The 17,271-nt window shown below is 43.5% G+C and overlaps 2 protein-coding genes across 3 annotated transcripts in view; one reads left to right on the top strand and one right to left on the bottom strand.

Annotated features, from left to right (window-relative positions):
• Positions 1-1,273, bottom strand: part of LOC120024894 (cysteine--tRNA ligase, cytoplasmic-like) — a 31,724-nt gene extending 30,451 nt beyond the window's left edge. Inside the window, exon 1 of the mRNA XM_038969245.1 lies at positions 1,211-1,273. Within this exon, the coding sequence (XP_038825173.1) occupies positions 1,211-1,247 (37 nt within the window). The 5' untranslated portion in view covers positions 1,248-1,273. The remainder of the gene's footprint in view (positions 1-1,210) is intronic.
• On the top strand, positions 762-16,954 carry LOC120024893 (carnitine O-palmitoyltransferase 1, liver isoform-like). 2 transcript variants are annotated; one of them, XM_038969244.1, is made up of 19 exons: positions 762-904; positions 1,576-1,734; positions 1,880-2,022; positions 2,104-2,275; positions 2,497-2,601; positions 2,749-2,886; positions 3,009-3,086; positions 5,902-6,009; positions 6,161-6,248; positions 7,587-7,782; positions 8,158-8,346; positions 8,682-8,787; positions 8,924-9,040; positions 9,449-9,613; positions 11,334-11,465; positions 13,457-13,609; positions 13,749-13,862; positions 15,037-15,129; positions 15,689-16,954. In XM_038969244.1, exons 2-19 carry the CDS (start codon positions 1,594-1,596, stop codon positions 15,773-15,775), a joined length of 2,325 nt encoding a protein of 774 aa, XP_038825172.1. In that variant the 5' UTR covers positions 762-904; positions 1,576-1,593; the 3' UTR covers positions 15,776-16,954. The 2 variants fall into 2 exon arrangements, with proteins under 2 accessions (XP_038825172.1, XP_038825171.1); XM_038969243.1 differs by lacking the exon at positions 6,161-6,248 and adding an exon at positions 6,792-6,876 and having other exon boundaries at positions 763-904.
• Positions 16,955-17,271: the final 317 nt, after the last annotated feature.

Here is a 17,271-nt window from a genome sequence, read left to right as displayed (position 1 = left end):
TTGAATCTGTTGAAGATGGTGGGAAAAAAGGGAGACGGTAGGTCGAAGAAGGCTGGTGGCAAGTGCAAACAGACTGAGCCGTACACCGGATCCAGTTCTGGAGGAGAAATGGAAGTGAATGAGGGGAATTACCAGAGGTGGCAGGTTTGGTGAGGTTCTTGGAACCCGAGCCTTGCACCGATGGTCAGGATAAAGATGAGTCTGTTACGGTAGGAGTGACATTTTTGGATTAAGTGGACCCCTGCCTTTTGACTCATTCATATGTGGTTTCAGGGTGCGTGAAAATGGAGTTGGGTGCTGAGGAGTCGATGAAGGTAATAGATTAAAAAAAATATATATCTGCCTCAGTGACAATTATTTTAATAATTCAATGGATGTTTTGTGCACAAAGCTGATGACTAAAGTGCAGTGTTTGACTTGGACTGAAATAGGTTCTGGTACAAACTTTAGGTGCAGGAGCTCCACAATACTTTTTGAGCTAACATTCTATAAGATGAACAGGAGCTCAAGCAGTAGAAAATGTGAGGTGCTGGTACTCATCTCTGGTGAGCTCCTGCCCAAGTCAAGCAATGATAAAGTGTCTTTATTATGCATTTGAAATCTGACTTCACTATGTGGTCGTGTATGGAAATTCGCTTTCTGGGACGGGTGTCAGTTAAACTGCAGTACTGAAGCCAAACTGTAGGAGCAGTCGAAACCGTGATTCTAGACCGGAACCGTGGCACCTTGGGATAGACAGTCAGCCTTGAATATACCCTATCTATGCAACCTGGAACGTGCCAGAGCGTCCGACGTAGCCTACTACCCAGCGTGTAGTAGCCAGCTAACTTGGTGTCGTTGAAATCGCTGCTGAAATGTTTTTGAACTAAAATATATTTGAAAAGGAGCCATTTGAAGATACTACGTGAGTTTAATTGTTGATTTCACCTGTTATCAAACTATTTAGCTAGCTAGCTGTCTGGCCAACGTTATCTAGCTAGCTAACGTTAACATAGCTAACTAGCCGGCGCTTCCACAATTTGCTGCTAGCTAACGTTAGCTAGCTAGCTAGTTAGCTAACGGCAGGATAAGCGGACAGTTAGTTAACGGATGAATGTCACAACTAGCTATATTAACAAACAAGGCAACTGGCTAGTATCTTTCTGCCTTGGAATTCACAAAGTTGATCCGGCATTAACGTTAGCTGACATCAAAGATATTTATAACTAACCCCTTCTGTCTGTGCTGATATCTTGCTTGGAGACCATGATTCCGTTGATTCAGGTTGGTTGCGTTTCAGGCTGTGTTTTATGCAGTCGTGCTGCGCATCTGTCATTGGCCAAACTCAAATAGCACTGCTTTATCACACCATCACGTTACTAGATTTTTGCTCACTGAATGGAACAAATGTTTCCCACCCACTTGTCTCATCTGTTTGAGAGAAGGTCCTTTCTAAGTAGCTCATGAGAGTGGGTGGGTCCTTTCTACCTAAGTAGCTTACGAGAGAAGGTCATTTTATTATAGTTGCCTGTGTGCTTCAATTTTTATCATGTGATGATGTTTTGGTGATGTTTTGTCATGCGTTTTCGACTGTAGAGTACCTCTGGCAGAGTCATGGCAGAAGCTCACCAGGCTGTGGCGTTCCAGTTCACCGTCTCTCCAGATGGCATTGATCTGCAGTTGAGCCACGAGGCCCTGAGACAAATCTACCTGTCTGGCCTGCATTCCTGGAAGAAAAAGTTTATCCGCTTCAAGGTGCTCCAACACTTAAATTGTATTCAAACTTTGTCTCAAGGGAAATTTGCCACCAGGCATACCAATACCAAGTTATACAGATCACGTAAATACAACCAACAGTGACGTTGATGTGTCAAACAGCTGAATATCATTTCCTCCACAGAATGGGGTGATGACTGGGGTGTACCCTGGCAGTCCCACCGGCCTGATGTTAGTGGTGGGGCTGTACATGGGGAGGGCAAAGTACGTCCAAGCTGACCCTTCCTTGGCACTGTTCACCAAAGTGGGTGCTCACCTGCCTGTTAGGTAAAGTATATAATCACATAGATAAAATGACAATTGATGGATGTTTATGGCCAGTAAGTGATGCTTTGCCTCTCCTTGCAGTCGCTACATGTCCTTTGAGAAGCAGCAGGTGGTTGGCGGGGTGCTAGTTGGCACAGGGCTCTGGGTGGCTATTTTTTTCACCATGCGAACTGCACTCAAGTGGCTGCTCTCCTGGCATGGATGGATGTATGCCCGTCACGGCACCGTGCCATGGAGAACACGCATCTGGCTGGTGAGTCGACTGCAAACGACCATGTCACGTGTTGCCTTGTGGGAAACCAATGCCGGGTAGAGGTGGGGGCTACAGAAATATTATACCTAGAAGGATCATATGTCAGAAATATCTCCCCCAGACCAAATAAACAAAAGACTGGTGCAAAGAAAATATATATATGATCCTTTTTATTTGAAGGTAGACTTCTTTAACAGACCAGCCCATATTTATGAGTGCAGGTCCTGGTGAAAATCTTCTCCGGGAGGCGGAATCCCCAGTTGTACAGCTTCCAGACATCGTTACCACAGCTCCCTCTGCCCTCGGTGAAAGACACCATCAATAGAGTGAGTGACAGAAACAAAACACATCTCCGCTTAACCATCTTTTTTTTAAATGGATTATAACCATTTACTAGAGGGGTACAATGTGGCTATTTATAGAACTCCTGAAGGTGTGCAATGTTAGATTGTCATACATGTTTTCTCTGCTAGTACCTTGAATCTGCCCGTCCGCTCATGGACGACGAACAGTACTTGAGGATGGAGGGCCTTGCCAAGGATTTTGAGAAAGGCCTGGGTCCTAAACTTCAGTGGTACCTGAAACTCAAATCCTGGTGGGCTACAAACTATGTAAGTCACATTTTAATTAAATATTGTTTTCATCAGATTTTCTTAGATAGCTTCATTAGTTTTCCATAGCTTTTCGTATGATTCCGACATGTCCATCTTCCTGCTTGTCTTGCTGTTCTCAGGTCAGTGACTGGTGGGAGGAGTACATCTACCTAAGAGGCCGTGGACCAATCATGGTCAACAGCAACTACTATGCAATGGTAAGAGTCAGAACTAGCATTATATATAATCAAGCTGCAAGGAATGTAATAATATCACAGACTTACTGAACCCAGGGGCGCAACATCACGAGACTTCCGGGAACGCTTGTGAAACAGACCAGACAGACCAGGCTAGGGTTTGAGAAGTGAAAAATTATTCAAAAGTTATTTATTTTCTCGAAATGTAAAGGCACCACCTAGATTGGAGCCAATGTCTTAAGTAGTTGAACATGTTATTACTTCAACCTTGTGAAAGTGACACTTTTTCATTTTTGTCAAAAACCATTAAAACATACAATCTACCTGCAGTGAAGCTGCTTAACATTTACATTACATTCAGTCATCTAAAAGACTTCCGTCCAGAGCAACTCACAGGAGCAACCAGGGCACGTCGACAGATCTCCCAAAATGGGGACATAAACCAGCGACCTATCGGCCACCAGCCCAAGCCCTCAACCGCCAGGCCACCAACCCTCCAAGATCCCCCCACAGTTCCTGAGAGCTGCCCCTCAACTATCCAAGTCCCCCCCTGAAAAAAACAACCTCTCCCACCATTCCACACACCCAAAACCCCCCCAAGCCACCGTCCCCCAATGTCCAAACCAACAAAATGAACAAAAGAGAAAACCAAAGGAAAACAACAGACATCAAGGACAACAGTAATCAAAACAGCAAGGCCAACTGGATAGGTTTCAGTGCATGTGTGACAATATTTACATGTGTGTGCACGTGTGCATTTGAATGCGTGTGTGTGTATATGCCTCATGCGTACAAGCACCTGCACGGCATCAGCCTCAGTCAATATCATTTTTTACTTTTGTCTTTGACTGTCATTCTATCCCCCAGTCAGCAACTCCACTCCCACTTGTCTCCAGTTCCACATCTTAACCCTCAGCTTCCCTCAGCCTATCCCACCTATCTCTCCTGGCCACCCTCTTCAGATTTCTACACACCATATATCGTTCAACCATGTTGTGACACACTTTGAATCTATCTAATCGAATAGAATCCACAGATTGCTAGTTGAAGATTAATACTTTTACTAAGACTATTAGTAATTGACACCTGGTCTCCAGATATCCCAACAATGCTATTTCTAGGGTAAATTTTAGATTAATGTTCTGATTCTTCAGCCATTCCTGAACCTGAGACCAGAAACAGGCTACCTGAGGGCAATACCAAAACAAATAGTCTATTGATTCTGTATCCTCACAACAAAATCGGCAGAGCTAAGGGCTAAGGAGTTCATCAGGTTGCTGGCGAGAGCAGTGATGCTAACGAGAGTAGTGAAACTAGCGCACTGCTGGCGAGAGCAGTGATGCTGGCTAAGGAGTTAATCAGGGTGCTGGCGAGAGAAGTGATGCTGACTAAGAAGTTCATCAGGTTGCTGGCGAGAGCAGTGATGCTAACGAGAGTAGTGAAACTAGCGCACTGCTGGCGAGAGCAGTGATGCTGGCTAAGGAGTTAATCAGGGTGCTGGCGAGAGAAGTGATGCTGACTAAGAAGTTCATCAGGTTGCTGGCGAGAGCAGTGATGTTAACGAGAGTAGTGAAACTAGCGCACTGCTGGCGAGAGCAGTGATGCTGGCTAAGGAGTTAATCAGGGTGCTGGCGAGAGAAGTGATGCTGACTAAGAAGTTCATCAGGTTGCTGGCGAGAGCAGTGATGCTGGCGAGAGCAGTGATGCTGGCGAGAGCAGTGATACTAGCGCACTGCTGGCGTGAGCGGTGATGCTGGCGAGAGTGGTGATACTAGCGCACTGCTGGCGAGAGCAGTGACACTTGCGAGAGCAGTGACGCTAGCGAGAGCAGTGATACTAGCGCACTGCTGGCGAGAGCAGTGATACTAGCGAGAGCAGTGATTCTAGCGAGAGCAGTGACGCTAGCGAGAGCAGTGGTACTAGCTCACTGCTGGCGAGACCGGTGATGCTGGCGAGAGCAGTGATGCTGGCGAGAGCTTGCGAGAGCAGTGATGCTAGCGAGATCGGTGATGCTGGCGAGCAATTTTCCCATGAATAGACAGGTATTTACCTCTCCATGTTTGCAGGATCTTGTCTATTTTTACTAGTTTTCTTTTGAAATTCATTGTGGAGAGCTCATTTATATATTTTGTGATATGAATACGAAGTATGTCTACTTCCCAGTCAGCACATTTTGTAGGTAAACTGCAATGTAAAAGATCCAACATGTAATATGGTACGCTTATCATAATTAGGATTTAGTCCAGAGAGGGCAGAAAAGTTATCTGGATCTTCAATGAGACATTGCAGGGATCTAGCTTGCGGACTTAATATAAAAACAATTATATATCGAAGGCTGATACGTATAGCTTATTAAAGAGCAGTGATGCTAGCGAGAGCAGTGTGCAGGTTTCTTCTTTTTCTTCATCTTATTCAACTGTCACCATGCACCTGCAACAGAGACAGCTCAGATGTGCGAGTGGCGTTTTTAAATGTTATATGGAAGGGGTGCTTTTGATTTGACAGCCTGCACATGCTCAGTTCGGCGCGAGACGACCGTTAGACCCGATGACGTGTTTCTACGCATGAGCTTAGCTAGCCAACGCCTCCATTACATCGCCTACAAGTATGATCAGGGATTTCTATTGGAGAAGCACTTTTAGCCTATTTTCATACTGTACTGTCTTTGATAAGTATGTGTTATTAATATTATTATATGTTTATGGATGTTTACCAATTTGGCAATTCATCAGACTCTATTTGATCAGATTCTCTTGGCAATATTTCTCTTTATCCATTGTAGATTTTCATTCAGTGATTGTCATCTTTTTCTCCATTCTCACTCCCTCTCTCTTAGGACTTCCTGTATGTGTTTCCCACCAGTCTGCAGGCCGCTCGGGCAGGCAATGCTATCCATGCCATCATGCTGTACAGGAGAATGCTGGACCGAGCGCAGATCAAACCGGTAAATAGCCTTCACTTTTGGTCACTGCTTCTTATCTATTTGCTTTATGACCATAATGTGTGTTCCTCTTCCCTCTGTATTTAATACCCAATGACATAAATATGGTTGTTTCTGTTTCACACTTGCGGACGGGATGTTTTCTCTGGTGCAGCTCTTTGCACTGGATAAAAGAGTTCCTCTTTGCTCCGCCCAATGGGAGCGCTTGTTCAATACGTCCCGCCTCCCAGGCCTGGAACGGGGTAAGAGGAGGGAGCGTTACTGTCACAGACCAACTTTGGATCCAGCTCACCCCTTATCCCTCCCACCCATTCCTGTCCCCATGGAATTCCTGTTTCACCAGCATGTTCCATTAAAAACAAACTCATGTATCACCCATTTGGCCTGCATTCATAACTGTTTGGTACTGTCTGACACTGTAAGTGATTGTAAGTGCTTATTGGAATTACTGTTTTTGCACTTAGTGTTATTGTACAGGAATATAGTTTATTTTGACCCAGACAACCATATTTCTCAAGTCTGTAACATGCTGGTGAAATAGGACCAGCTATCTCAAACCCTTCCCCATCCCCTCCAATCATTCCCTTCAATTTGTTGTATTTTTTTAAATCCCCACCCATCTGTCTTTCTTCTCTTCCGTGGGAGAAATGTTCCCGTGAGCCGTTCTGGTTCCTCCATCAACCCCCCACCCCTGTAGCTCCCCTCCCGTCAGTTTCTAGGAGAGCAGGCTTTCGTGCTTTGGTCATTTTTCATTTTTTTTTTCTATTTTCCTTTTTGCCTTTCAGCTCATGCTTCAAAATACCATTCCAATGTGCTCAGCACAATATGAGCGTATGTTCAACACCAGTCGTATCCCAGGCGTAGATACAGGTAGATGGCCACTTCTTCCTCCCCAGTCTCTCAATCACACAGACTAAAGCACTTCTAACAACCATAGAACGGGTGTAACCAATTGCAGATTGAATAGATTATTTGATCATTTTATTATTTAGCAACGTGTACATTAAATGTATGCAGACTATGCACAAATATATCCAGTCAATGTGCACTTTCATACAGGCCAACTGGCATCACAGGATGGAGCTGTTTTCTCAGTGCCAAGTTGACATAACAGATTGGCTATTTAGGGCAATTTTTTTTTGTGACCGAGGCTACAAAGTGTCCTGAATTAGACCCCCATAGACTCCCATGATTCATTGCAATCCTCTTCATTGTGTGTTTTTAACTTTTGTTTCATGCCAAAGAATCCCACTGCAGTTCTGACTGCTGCTTGGAAATGACATCAACCATAGTTTGTGCTTTAGAGCACTCTCTCCCAAGTCTTTCACTTGAAACAACAGTTCAGAGCACATTTAGTCTCTCCAAGGTATCTGCTTGATACTCTGTCTTAGTTGCTAGAAAAACCCTTTTTAGCCATGTTGTAGTACTGCAGTTTCCACCTGTTTGTTGTGCTAATTCTTCAGTAGGTCCACATTGTATGAATAGTTTATCAGAGCTCCTTTAAGCCATAATCATATTCTTGTTTAGATTTAGTTGGAAGTTACACAAAGTTATCCCTTCCTACCCTTGTGCTTGTCCAGACACCATCCAGCATATGCAGGACAGCAGGCACATCGTGGTGTACCACCGGGGGCGCTACTTCAAGGTGCCCATGTTCTACGACGGTCGGGTGCTGTCGCCCAGGGCCGTAGAGCAACAGATGGAGCGCATCCTGGCTGACCCCTCTGAACCCCAGCCGGGGGAGGAGTGCCTGGCCGCCCTCACTGCTGGGGACAGGTACGCTAACGCTACACATGTAATGTATGCCATTTAGCAGATGCTTTTATCTGACGCGACGTGTCCATTTTCCTATGGGTAGCCCAGCTGGAATGGAACTGCCCGTTACAAGCACCATGCTCAACCAACTGAGAGACACCTTAACAAACACCCACCATCTCAGATTGTTGTGAAATCGTTTCTGAGAAATTAACTTAAATGATTGCACCCAAATTGGCAATTTTTTTAAATTATAGGATTCGTATAATATTAAATAAATATAGTACATTTGGGTCCAACAATGAGTAAGACATGAGGATTTCACAGAAATGTAAAAAAATCACCCACACTTTTATCAAAAAGTTTCCCCAATGGTATGTTCACCCCACTTGGCAGGTTGCCCTGGGCAGAAGCCCGCGAGGCCTACCTGAGACAGGGCAGGAACCAGCAGGCCCTGGACACTGTGGAGAAGGCTGCCTTCTTTGTGACCCTGGACGACACAGAGCAGCGTTACAAGGCTGAGGATCCTGTCCGGTCCCTGGACAGCTACGCCAAGTCCCTGCTGCACGGCAAATGTTACGACAGGTGAGACCGAGGGCTCCAATCCTCCATATTATGCACAGGGAGTGTGGGAAATACGCTCTACAAATGAAATGTTATTGTTATTATCATCTACCTGAGCCCTCATTTATTCTACAGATTACCCTTTACAAAAAGGTTCAAGCATAAGCTGTTATAACGACTTATGAATGTTACTGAATGTTTATAAATTGTTTAGACGTTTTTCATAAATGTTATGAATTAAATCACTTTTAAATGCTTGTATAATAAAATAAAATAAAAATATATATAATTAAATACTAGAGTTTGTATCTTACTTCATGCTCAAGCACTGGTTTGTGTTTGTCTTTTTCTTGTAGGTGGTTTGATAAGTCCTTCAACCTCATCGTGTTCAGGAACGGGACCATGGGTCTGAACGCGGAGCACAGCTGGGCAGATGCCCCCATCATAGGGCACCTCTGGGAGGTAGCTAGCAGAGTAGAGCCCTTCTGCTTCTTTAGTTGTGTTAATGTTTACAGTGTGTCTGTATAGGTTATCAGGAATAGATAGCTGGCAGAACAAATGGTGCATGTCTCTAAATGATGTTATTGTCTAATTGTAGCATGTGCTGTCGATGGACCCTGTGAAGCTGGGTTACACAGAGGAAGGCCACTGCAAAGGAAACCCCCACCCGTCCCTCCCAGGCCCTCAGAGGCTGCAGTGGAACATCCCAGCTGAGGTAGCCTACCACAGGGGTTTGGGTTAAACTACAATGTTGTAGGGATGTTCCCCTTTTCAAACGTGATTTATTGTTTTCAGAATTATCATCAATTAATGCACATCAGTAATGCACACACAGGCCTTTCCATTCTGTTTCATTGTTATAATGATCAAATCTGATCCCCAGTGATCCTGTCTGTTTGGTACAAGTGTGATAATAGACTAGACAGTAGAAATACCTTCAGATTTCACATCTTTAAGCCACCTGAGCTCTAATCTTTCTGAGAATCCCCCCCCCCCCTCAACTGTCTCACCTCAAATCTTCAAATGAAATCAAGAACTGAGGCTCTTTGATCAAATACATCAGAGACCCCAAGTGAAATGGGCTGATTCTCAGTGTCTTTGTTCCCCGTGTGCGGTGCCTCAGTGTCAGACGGCCATCGCCAGCTCTCTGATGGTGGCCAAGGCCTTGGCAGACGACGTCGACTCCCACATCATCCCCTTCAACTGCTTCGGGAAGGGCCTGATCAAAAAGTGTCGCACCAGCCCCGATGCCTTCATCCAGATCGCCCTGCAGCTGGCTCACTTCAGGGTAGGGTCCTTATCTCTGCCCCTGTTGACTGGCAACAGTAAAGAGGATCAGCTGATTGGATTAGTCCATTGGCTGATTAGCCAACGAGGCAATTGGAAGGAAGGAGGGTAGGATGGATATATGAAAACCCAGGTTGGGAATGTAGCTTCCTTAGGACATGTGAATGAATACCAGTGTTAAGAGATGGTGCTGTAAGTAGCTGTCAACAATCTGTAGTTTGATGAGATAAAAATCCTCCTTAATAAGGACGATAGCTATAACAAACATACATTTATTATTTATTAACCAAACATGACAAGACTAAAATGTGCCAGCAAGAAAAATCTGTAATGCTTTAGCCGACAGCTATAATGCCTTGTTACTTGTTATAAGCATTTATGGGCCTTTATTATGTCTTATACTACTGTATGTGTTATAATATGTTATAACCACATTACAGGACGGTTAACTGATTCTTTACTCTAGTTATAATATGTTATAACCACATTACAGGACGGTTAACTGAGTCTTTACTCTAGTTATAATATGTTATAACCACATTACAGGACGGTTAACTGAGTCTTTACTCTAGTTATAATATGTTATAACCACATTACAGGACGGTTAACTGAGTCTTTACTCTAGTTATAATATGTTATAACCACACATTACTGGACGGTTAACTGAGTCTTTACTCTAGTTATAATATGTTATAACCACATTACTGGACGGTTAACTGAGTCTTTACTCTAGTTATAATATGTTATAACCACATTACAGGACGGTTAACTGAGTCTTTACTCTAGTTATAATATGTTATAACCACATTACAGGACGGTTAACTGAGTCTTTACTCTAGTTATAATATGTTATAACCACATTACAAGACGGTTAACTGAGTCTGTACTCTAGTTATAATATGTTATAACCACATTACAGGACGGTTAACTGAGTCTTTACTCTAGTTATAATATGTTATAACCACATTACAGGACGGTTAACTGAGTCTTTACTCTAGTTATAATATGTTATAACCACACATTACAGGACGGTTAACTGAGTCTTTACTCTAGTTATAATATGTTATAACCACATTACAGGACGGTTAACTGAGTCTTTACTCTAGTTATAATATTTTATAACCACATTACAGTACGGTTAACTGAGTCTTTACTCTAGTTATAATATGTTATAACCACATTACAGGACGGTTAACTGAGTCTTTACTCTAGTTATAATATTTTATAACCACATTACAGTACGGTTAACTGAGTCTTTACTCTAGTTATAATATGTTATAACCACATTACAGGACGGTTAACTGAGTCTTTACTCTAGTTATAATATGTTATAACCACATTACAGGACAGTTAACTGAGTCTTTACTCTAGTTATAATATGTTATAACCACATTACAGGACGGTTAACTGAGTCTTTACTCTAGTTATAATATGTTATAACCACATTACAGGACGGTTAACTGAGTCTTTACTCTAGTTATAATATGTTATAACCACATTACAGGACGGTTAACTGAGTCTTTACTCTAGTTATAATATGTTATAACCACATTACTGGACAGTTAACTGAGTCTTTACTCTAGTTATAATATGTTATAACCACATTACAGGACGGTTAACTGAGTCTTTACTCTTAAAAAAATGTGAACCTGACTTTCCTTATTCATCCCTGAGTGGATAAATGTTTCATTAAATTTGATTAAATTGAATTTGTCTTCCAGGACAAGGGGAGGTTCTGTCTAACGTACGAGGCGTCCATGACACGCATGTTCCGAGAGGGTCGCACAGAGACGGTGCGTTCCTGCACCGTGGAGACCTGTGCCTTCGCCCGCTCCATGGTGGAAGACAACCCGGTAAGGATCTTGGTTCAACTGTGATGGTGGCTCTGTGAGCATTACAGGAACTGAAAAGTTGTGGGTCAGTCCTCCATGAAATATACACTGCTCAAAAAAATAAAGGGAACACTAAAATAACACATCCTAGATCTGAATGAATGAAATATTCTTATTAAATACTTTTTTCTTTACATAGTTGAATGTGCTGACAACACAATCACACAAAAAGTATCAATGGAAATCAAATTTATCAACGCATGGAGGTCTGGATTTGGAGTCACACTCAAAATTAAAGTGGAAAACCACACTACAGGCTGATCCAACTTTGATGTAATGTCCTTAAAACAAGTCAAAATGAGGCTCAGTAGTGTGTGTGGCCTCCACGTGCCTGTATGACCTCCCTACAACGCCTGGGCATGCTCCTGATGAGGTGGCGGATGGTCTCCTGAGGTATCTCCTCCCAGACCTGGACTAAAGCATCCGCCAACTCCTGGACAGTCTGTGGTGTGGCGTTGGTGGATGGAGCGAGACATGATGTCCCAGATGTGCTCAATTGGATTCAGGTCTGGGGAACGGGCAGGCCAGTCCATAGCATCAATGCCTTCCTCTTGCAGGAACTGCTGACACACTCCAGCCACATGAGGTCTAGCATTGTCTTGCATTAGGAGGAACCCAGGGCCAACCACACCAGCATATGGTCTCACAAGGGGTCTGAGGATCTCAGCTCGGTACCTAATGGCAGTCAGGCTACCTCTGGCGAGCACATGGAGGGCTGTGCAACACCCCAAAGAAATGCCACCCCACACCATGACTGACCCACCGCCAAACCGGTCATGCTGGAGGATGTTGCAGGCAGCAGAACGTTCTCCACGGCGTCTCCAGTCTCTGTCACGTTTGTCACACGTGCTCAGTGTGAACCTGCTCTCATCTGTGAAGAGCACAGGGCGCCAGTGGCGAATTTGCCAATCTTGGTGTTCTCTGGCAAATGCCAAACGTCCTGCACGGTGTTGGGCTGTAAGCACAACCCCCACCTGTGGACGTCGGGCCCTCATACCACCCTCATGGAGTCTGTTTCTGACCGTTTCAGCAGACACATGCACATTTTTGGCCTGCTGGAGGTCATTTTGCAGGGCTCTGGCAGTGCTCCTCCTGCTCCTCCTTGCACAAAGACAGAGGTAGCGGTCCTGCTGCTGGGTTGTTGCCCTCCTACGGCCTCCTCCACTTCTCCTGATGTACTGGCCTGTCTCCTGGTAGCGCCTCCATGCTCTGGACACTACGCTGACAGACACAGCAAACCTTCTTGCCACAGCTCGCATTGATGTGCCATCCTGGATGAGCTGCACTACCTGAGCCACTTGTGTGGGTTGTAGACTCCGTCTCATGCTACCACTAGAGTGAAAGCACCGCCAGCATTCAAAAGTGACCAAAACATCAGTCAGGAAGCATAGGAACTGAGAAGTGGTCTGTGGTCACCACCTGCAGAACCACTCCTTTATTGGGGGTGTCTTGCTAATTGCCTATAATTTCCACCTTTTGTCTATTCCATTTGCACAACAGCATGTGAAATTTATTGTCAATCAGTGTTGCTTCCTAAGTGGACAGTTTGATTTCACAGAAGTGTGATTGACTTGGAGTTACATTGTGTTGTTTAAGTGTTCCCTTTATTTTTTTGAGCAGTGTATATCTTTTTTGGCATAAAAAAATATATACATACACACACATATATATATACACAAAAAAAATGTATGCCCCCCAAAAATGCACCCAACTATTTCCATATCTTTGCTCATATGAGAAATGGTTAGATTGTAATATCTGGATGTGATTGGCCAAAAGAGACCGATTCCACCTTCACTTAGTACCCCTTTACCCCTCTGTTTCAGAGGTTGGGTTGAATGCGGAAGACACATTTTGGTTGAATGCATTCAGTTGTGCAACTGACTAGGTATGCCCCTTTCCTTTCATCTTGTCTCCTTGTCTCTTCCTACCATTCCTTGTCTTCTCTGTAGAGAGAGCTGCGACTGAAACTGTTGAAGGAAGCTGCGACAAGACACCAGCAGCTCTACCGACTGGCCATGACTGGAGGAGGCATCGACCGCCACCTCTTCTGTCTCTACGTGGTCTCCAAGTACCTGGGGGAGGACTCGGCCTTCCTCAAAGAGGTCACATGTAGTATTTTGACTTGTTAATGTTACTATTCATCTTTACAGTGGAATGGAGGTGTTTGTGTGTTTTTAGTTTTGATACGGTTTGTTTTCCTTTGAGAGGTGTGTATGTTAAAGCGTGTGTTCTCTCCCATAGGTGCTGTCAGAGCCCTGGAGGCTGTCCACCAGTCAGACTCCCCTCCAGCAGGTGGAGTTGTTTGACCTGGCCAGACACCCGGAGTACGTGTCCAGCGGGGGAGGCTTTGGTCCGGTGAGTTCCCTGCCTGGCCTCAAAAGGGCCCTCTACTCAAAATGAATTAGGCTTTAAAGTAGCATTAAAGATTGTCAGATGTTTTCAGACCAGATTCGGGAGTGATCTGCCGCCTTTAAACATAATCGCACAATCTTATTGTCTGTGTTCTTCATCCTGGTGTTCAAAAATCTTACATAATACATTACGCAAAACAGCCACAACTGTCAGTAAGCGTGTCCATGATTGAGTCTTTGAATGAAGAGATTGAGATAAAACTGTCCAGTTTGAGTGTTTGTTGCAGCTCGTTCAAGTCGCTAACTGCAGCGAACTGAAAAGACGAGCGACCCAAGGATGTGTGTGCGTTGGGGACCTTTAACAGAATGTGACTGGCAGAACGGGTGTTGTATGTGGAGGATGAGGGCTGGAGTAGGTATCTCAGATAAGGGGGAGTGAGGCCTAAGAGGGTTTTATAAATAAGCATCAACCAGTGGGTATTGTGACGGGTATACAGAGATGACCAGTTTACAGACGAGTATAGAGTGCGGTGATGTGTCCTATAAGGAGCATTGGTGGCAAATCTGATGGTCGAATGGTAAAGAACATCTAGCCACTCGAAAGCACCCTTACCTGACGATCTATAAATTACGTCTCCGTCATCTAGCATGGTCATCTGAATCAGGGTTAGTTTGGCAGCTGGGGTGAAAGAGGAGCGATTACGATAGAGGAAACCCAAGTCTAGTTTTAACTTTAGCCTGCAGCTTTGATATGTGCTGAGAGAAGGACAGTATACCGTCTAGCCATACTCCCAAGTACTTGTATGAGGTGACTACCTCAAGCTATAAACCCTCAGAGGTAGTAATCACACCTGTAGGGTGAGGGGCATTCTTCTTACCAAACCACAACCACATTTTTTAAGGCATCTTTGACCAACAGATGCATATCTGTATTCCCAGTCATGTGAAATCCATAGATTAGGGGCCTAATTAATTTATTCCAATTGTAACTCTGTAAAATATGCGAAATAGTGGGGGAAAACCTGTAAAACAAATCTTAAATAAAAATAAATTTTAAAGGGCCCAAGTTTTCTCTAATTTTAGCAGTTGAAAATCCAGTAGGATATAGTGTGATTATCTCTGTGCTGCAGTGTAATCCTTTTCCACACGCTGATTGTGTTTCTCTCTTTGTGTGTCAGGTGGCAGATGATGGATATGGTGTGTCCTACATCATCTTGGGAGAAAACCTCATTAACTTCCACATCTCCAGCAAGCACTCGAGTCCTGAGACGGTGAGTTGGCTGATCCACATGGCCTATCTTGAATGTTGCTTTCAATCAGCTGTCCTCACTTGAAACAAAGACATCGCTATCGCCTGGGTAACATACAGACCTGAATAACATGCAGACCTGGCTGACCAGCCACTATTGATACCAACTGCATATCCATATAGGTTATTTTGTATCAGTTTGTCTTAGAACGTGTCCGTTCTAAAGTTTTATTGTGTCAGCTTGTTTTAGAACGTGTCCATTCTAAAGTTTTATTGTGTCAGCTTGTTTTAGAACCTGTCCGTTCTAAAGTTTTATTGTGCCAGCTTGTTTTAGAACGTGTCCATTCTAAAGTTTTATTGTGTCAGCTTGTTTTAGAACGTGTCCATTCTAAAGTTTTATTGTCAGCTTGTTTTAGAAAGTGTCCGTTCTAAAGTTTTATTGTGCCAGCTTGTTTTAGAACGTGTCCGTTCTAAAGTTTTATTGTGTCAGCTTGTTTTAGAACGTGTCCGTTCTAAAGTTTTATTGTGTCAGCTTGTTTTAGAACGTGTCCGTTCTAAATTGTTTCTCCTCTGTCCAATAGGATTCTCATCGTTTTGGAAACCACATCAAACAGGCCATGCTCGACATCCTGGCCTTATTTCAGCTGGATGCAAATGCCTTGGCGTGACTTTCTTTCTCCCCCCTCCCTGAACCTGAACTTGAACTCTTCCATAGGCTTACGCAGATGAAATTCTGTGTTATGATTTTAGAATGTGTTTAAAAATCATATAATATTAACAAAATAAGAGTGTATAGGAATGATTATAGGGGTGTTTTTGCCATTTTTTAAGTTGTGTATTGCATGCTAGCTCACAGACCCATGCAGCCATGTGTTGTCCTATGTTAAGGTTATGCTCAGCTCATTTCAAAGTGCTGGTGCCTTAATGCACTGTGGTAGTTGAAGTGAGATTTGGAGAGTGAAGTGACCAAATGGCCGTGAACATTTCAGTCAGCGCTTACAGTACACCCGCTGTCTTGCGTGCAATTCTTTTCAGCTGCTAGCTATGTATTTTGAACTGCACAAAAGCATTTTGGTTTCTGGGTTTTAATATCGGTTGTTGTTTTAACCATTGCTCTGTGTACCACCAAGTAAAGGACTGTTGGCAGGGGTACAGTATCCATTTTAGGACAACTTCCATGGACAGGTGATGCTGTCCTAACATGGACACCATAACAGCCTAGAGTCTGACACATTTCAATAGTATGGTTAGTGACAGTTGAAGGATCATACTTAAGGCCCAGTTGCCTAGACACGGACATAAGTCCTGGACTAAAAGCACTTTATATGGATATTCTCCTTTCAACATGTTTTTCTGCCCAGGACTATGCTAAATCTGTGTCCAGGAAACCAGCCCTCTATGTACTACAGTATAACTACCGTTGGTAAAGTCTTAAAGGGATAGTGCTACATTTAGGCAATCAAGACCTTTTTCTACTTACCCAGAGGCATATGATCTCATGGATACCACTTTTATGTCTCTGCTAGCTGTACCTATAGACTTCCAGTCATTGCGCTAACGCTTGTTAGCAATGCCTCACCGAACTACCTTCAACTTCCTTCAAACTGCACCATGAGGCATTACACGTCACATTTTCTTTGTTCGATGTAAAGTATAATTACAAATATTTAAACTTGATCATTTTAATTTCAAAAGAATTAGAAATATCATATAGCAGTAGAAATGTCTGCTGTAGAAGGTATTCCTTTGTTGCTAAGGCGATAGCAAGGCGATAGCGTTACATGTTTCATTATAAATATGTAAAACAGCATATATATACCAAAATAAAAGTGTATGTTATCAGTGGATTAATAGTTGTATACTTGTTTGACATTTTTGCTACACTGTCAGGAACTAGTAACACAAGCAATTCACTGCACCCGCTATTAAATCTGATAAACTGTGTACACTACCAATACACTTTGATTTGATGTCAGCCCAACTGCCATAGCCGTTCTAACCCAGAAGATGGATCTCTTTCATTAGAATACCAGTACATTCACTTTGGCCTTTCTCCTGTGTCCTCTTCACCCTGAGGCTGTAATCTACTAGAAGCCTGGTAGGTATGCCTTGACGGGTGGATGTACAAGTCCTGTCATAGTCCACAGCTGAAAAGCACTGCACA

The sequence above is a fragment of the Salvelinus namaycush genome, chromosome 30 (assembly GCF_016432855.1).
Source record: "Salvelinus namaycush isolate Seneca chromosome 30, SaNama_1.0, whole genome shotgun sequence".
NCBI lineage: Eukaryota > Metazoa > Chordata > Actinopteri > Salmoniformes > Salmonidae > Salvelinus > Salvelinus namaycush.
This window is presented reverse-complemented; position numbering and strand designations above follow the sequence as displayed.

What these genes read in the sequence shown, in the direction of transcription:
- LOC120024893 (XM_038969244.1), top strand. Translation starts at nt 1,594, where the DNA reads ATGGCAGAAGCTCACCAGGCTGTGGCGTTCCAGTTCACCGTCTCTCCA. An exon ending in ACCGAGCGCAGATCAAACCG is followed by an intron (nt 6,010 to 6,160) that starts GTAAATAGCCTT and finishes TCTCTGGTGCAG; the next exon opens with CTCTTTGCACTGGATAAAAG. An exon ending in AGTGGAACATCCCAGCTGAG is followed by an intron (nt 9,041 to 9,448) that starts GTAGCCTACCAC and finishes GCGGTGCCTCAG; the next exon opens with TGTCAGACGGCCATCGCCAG.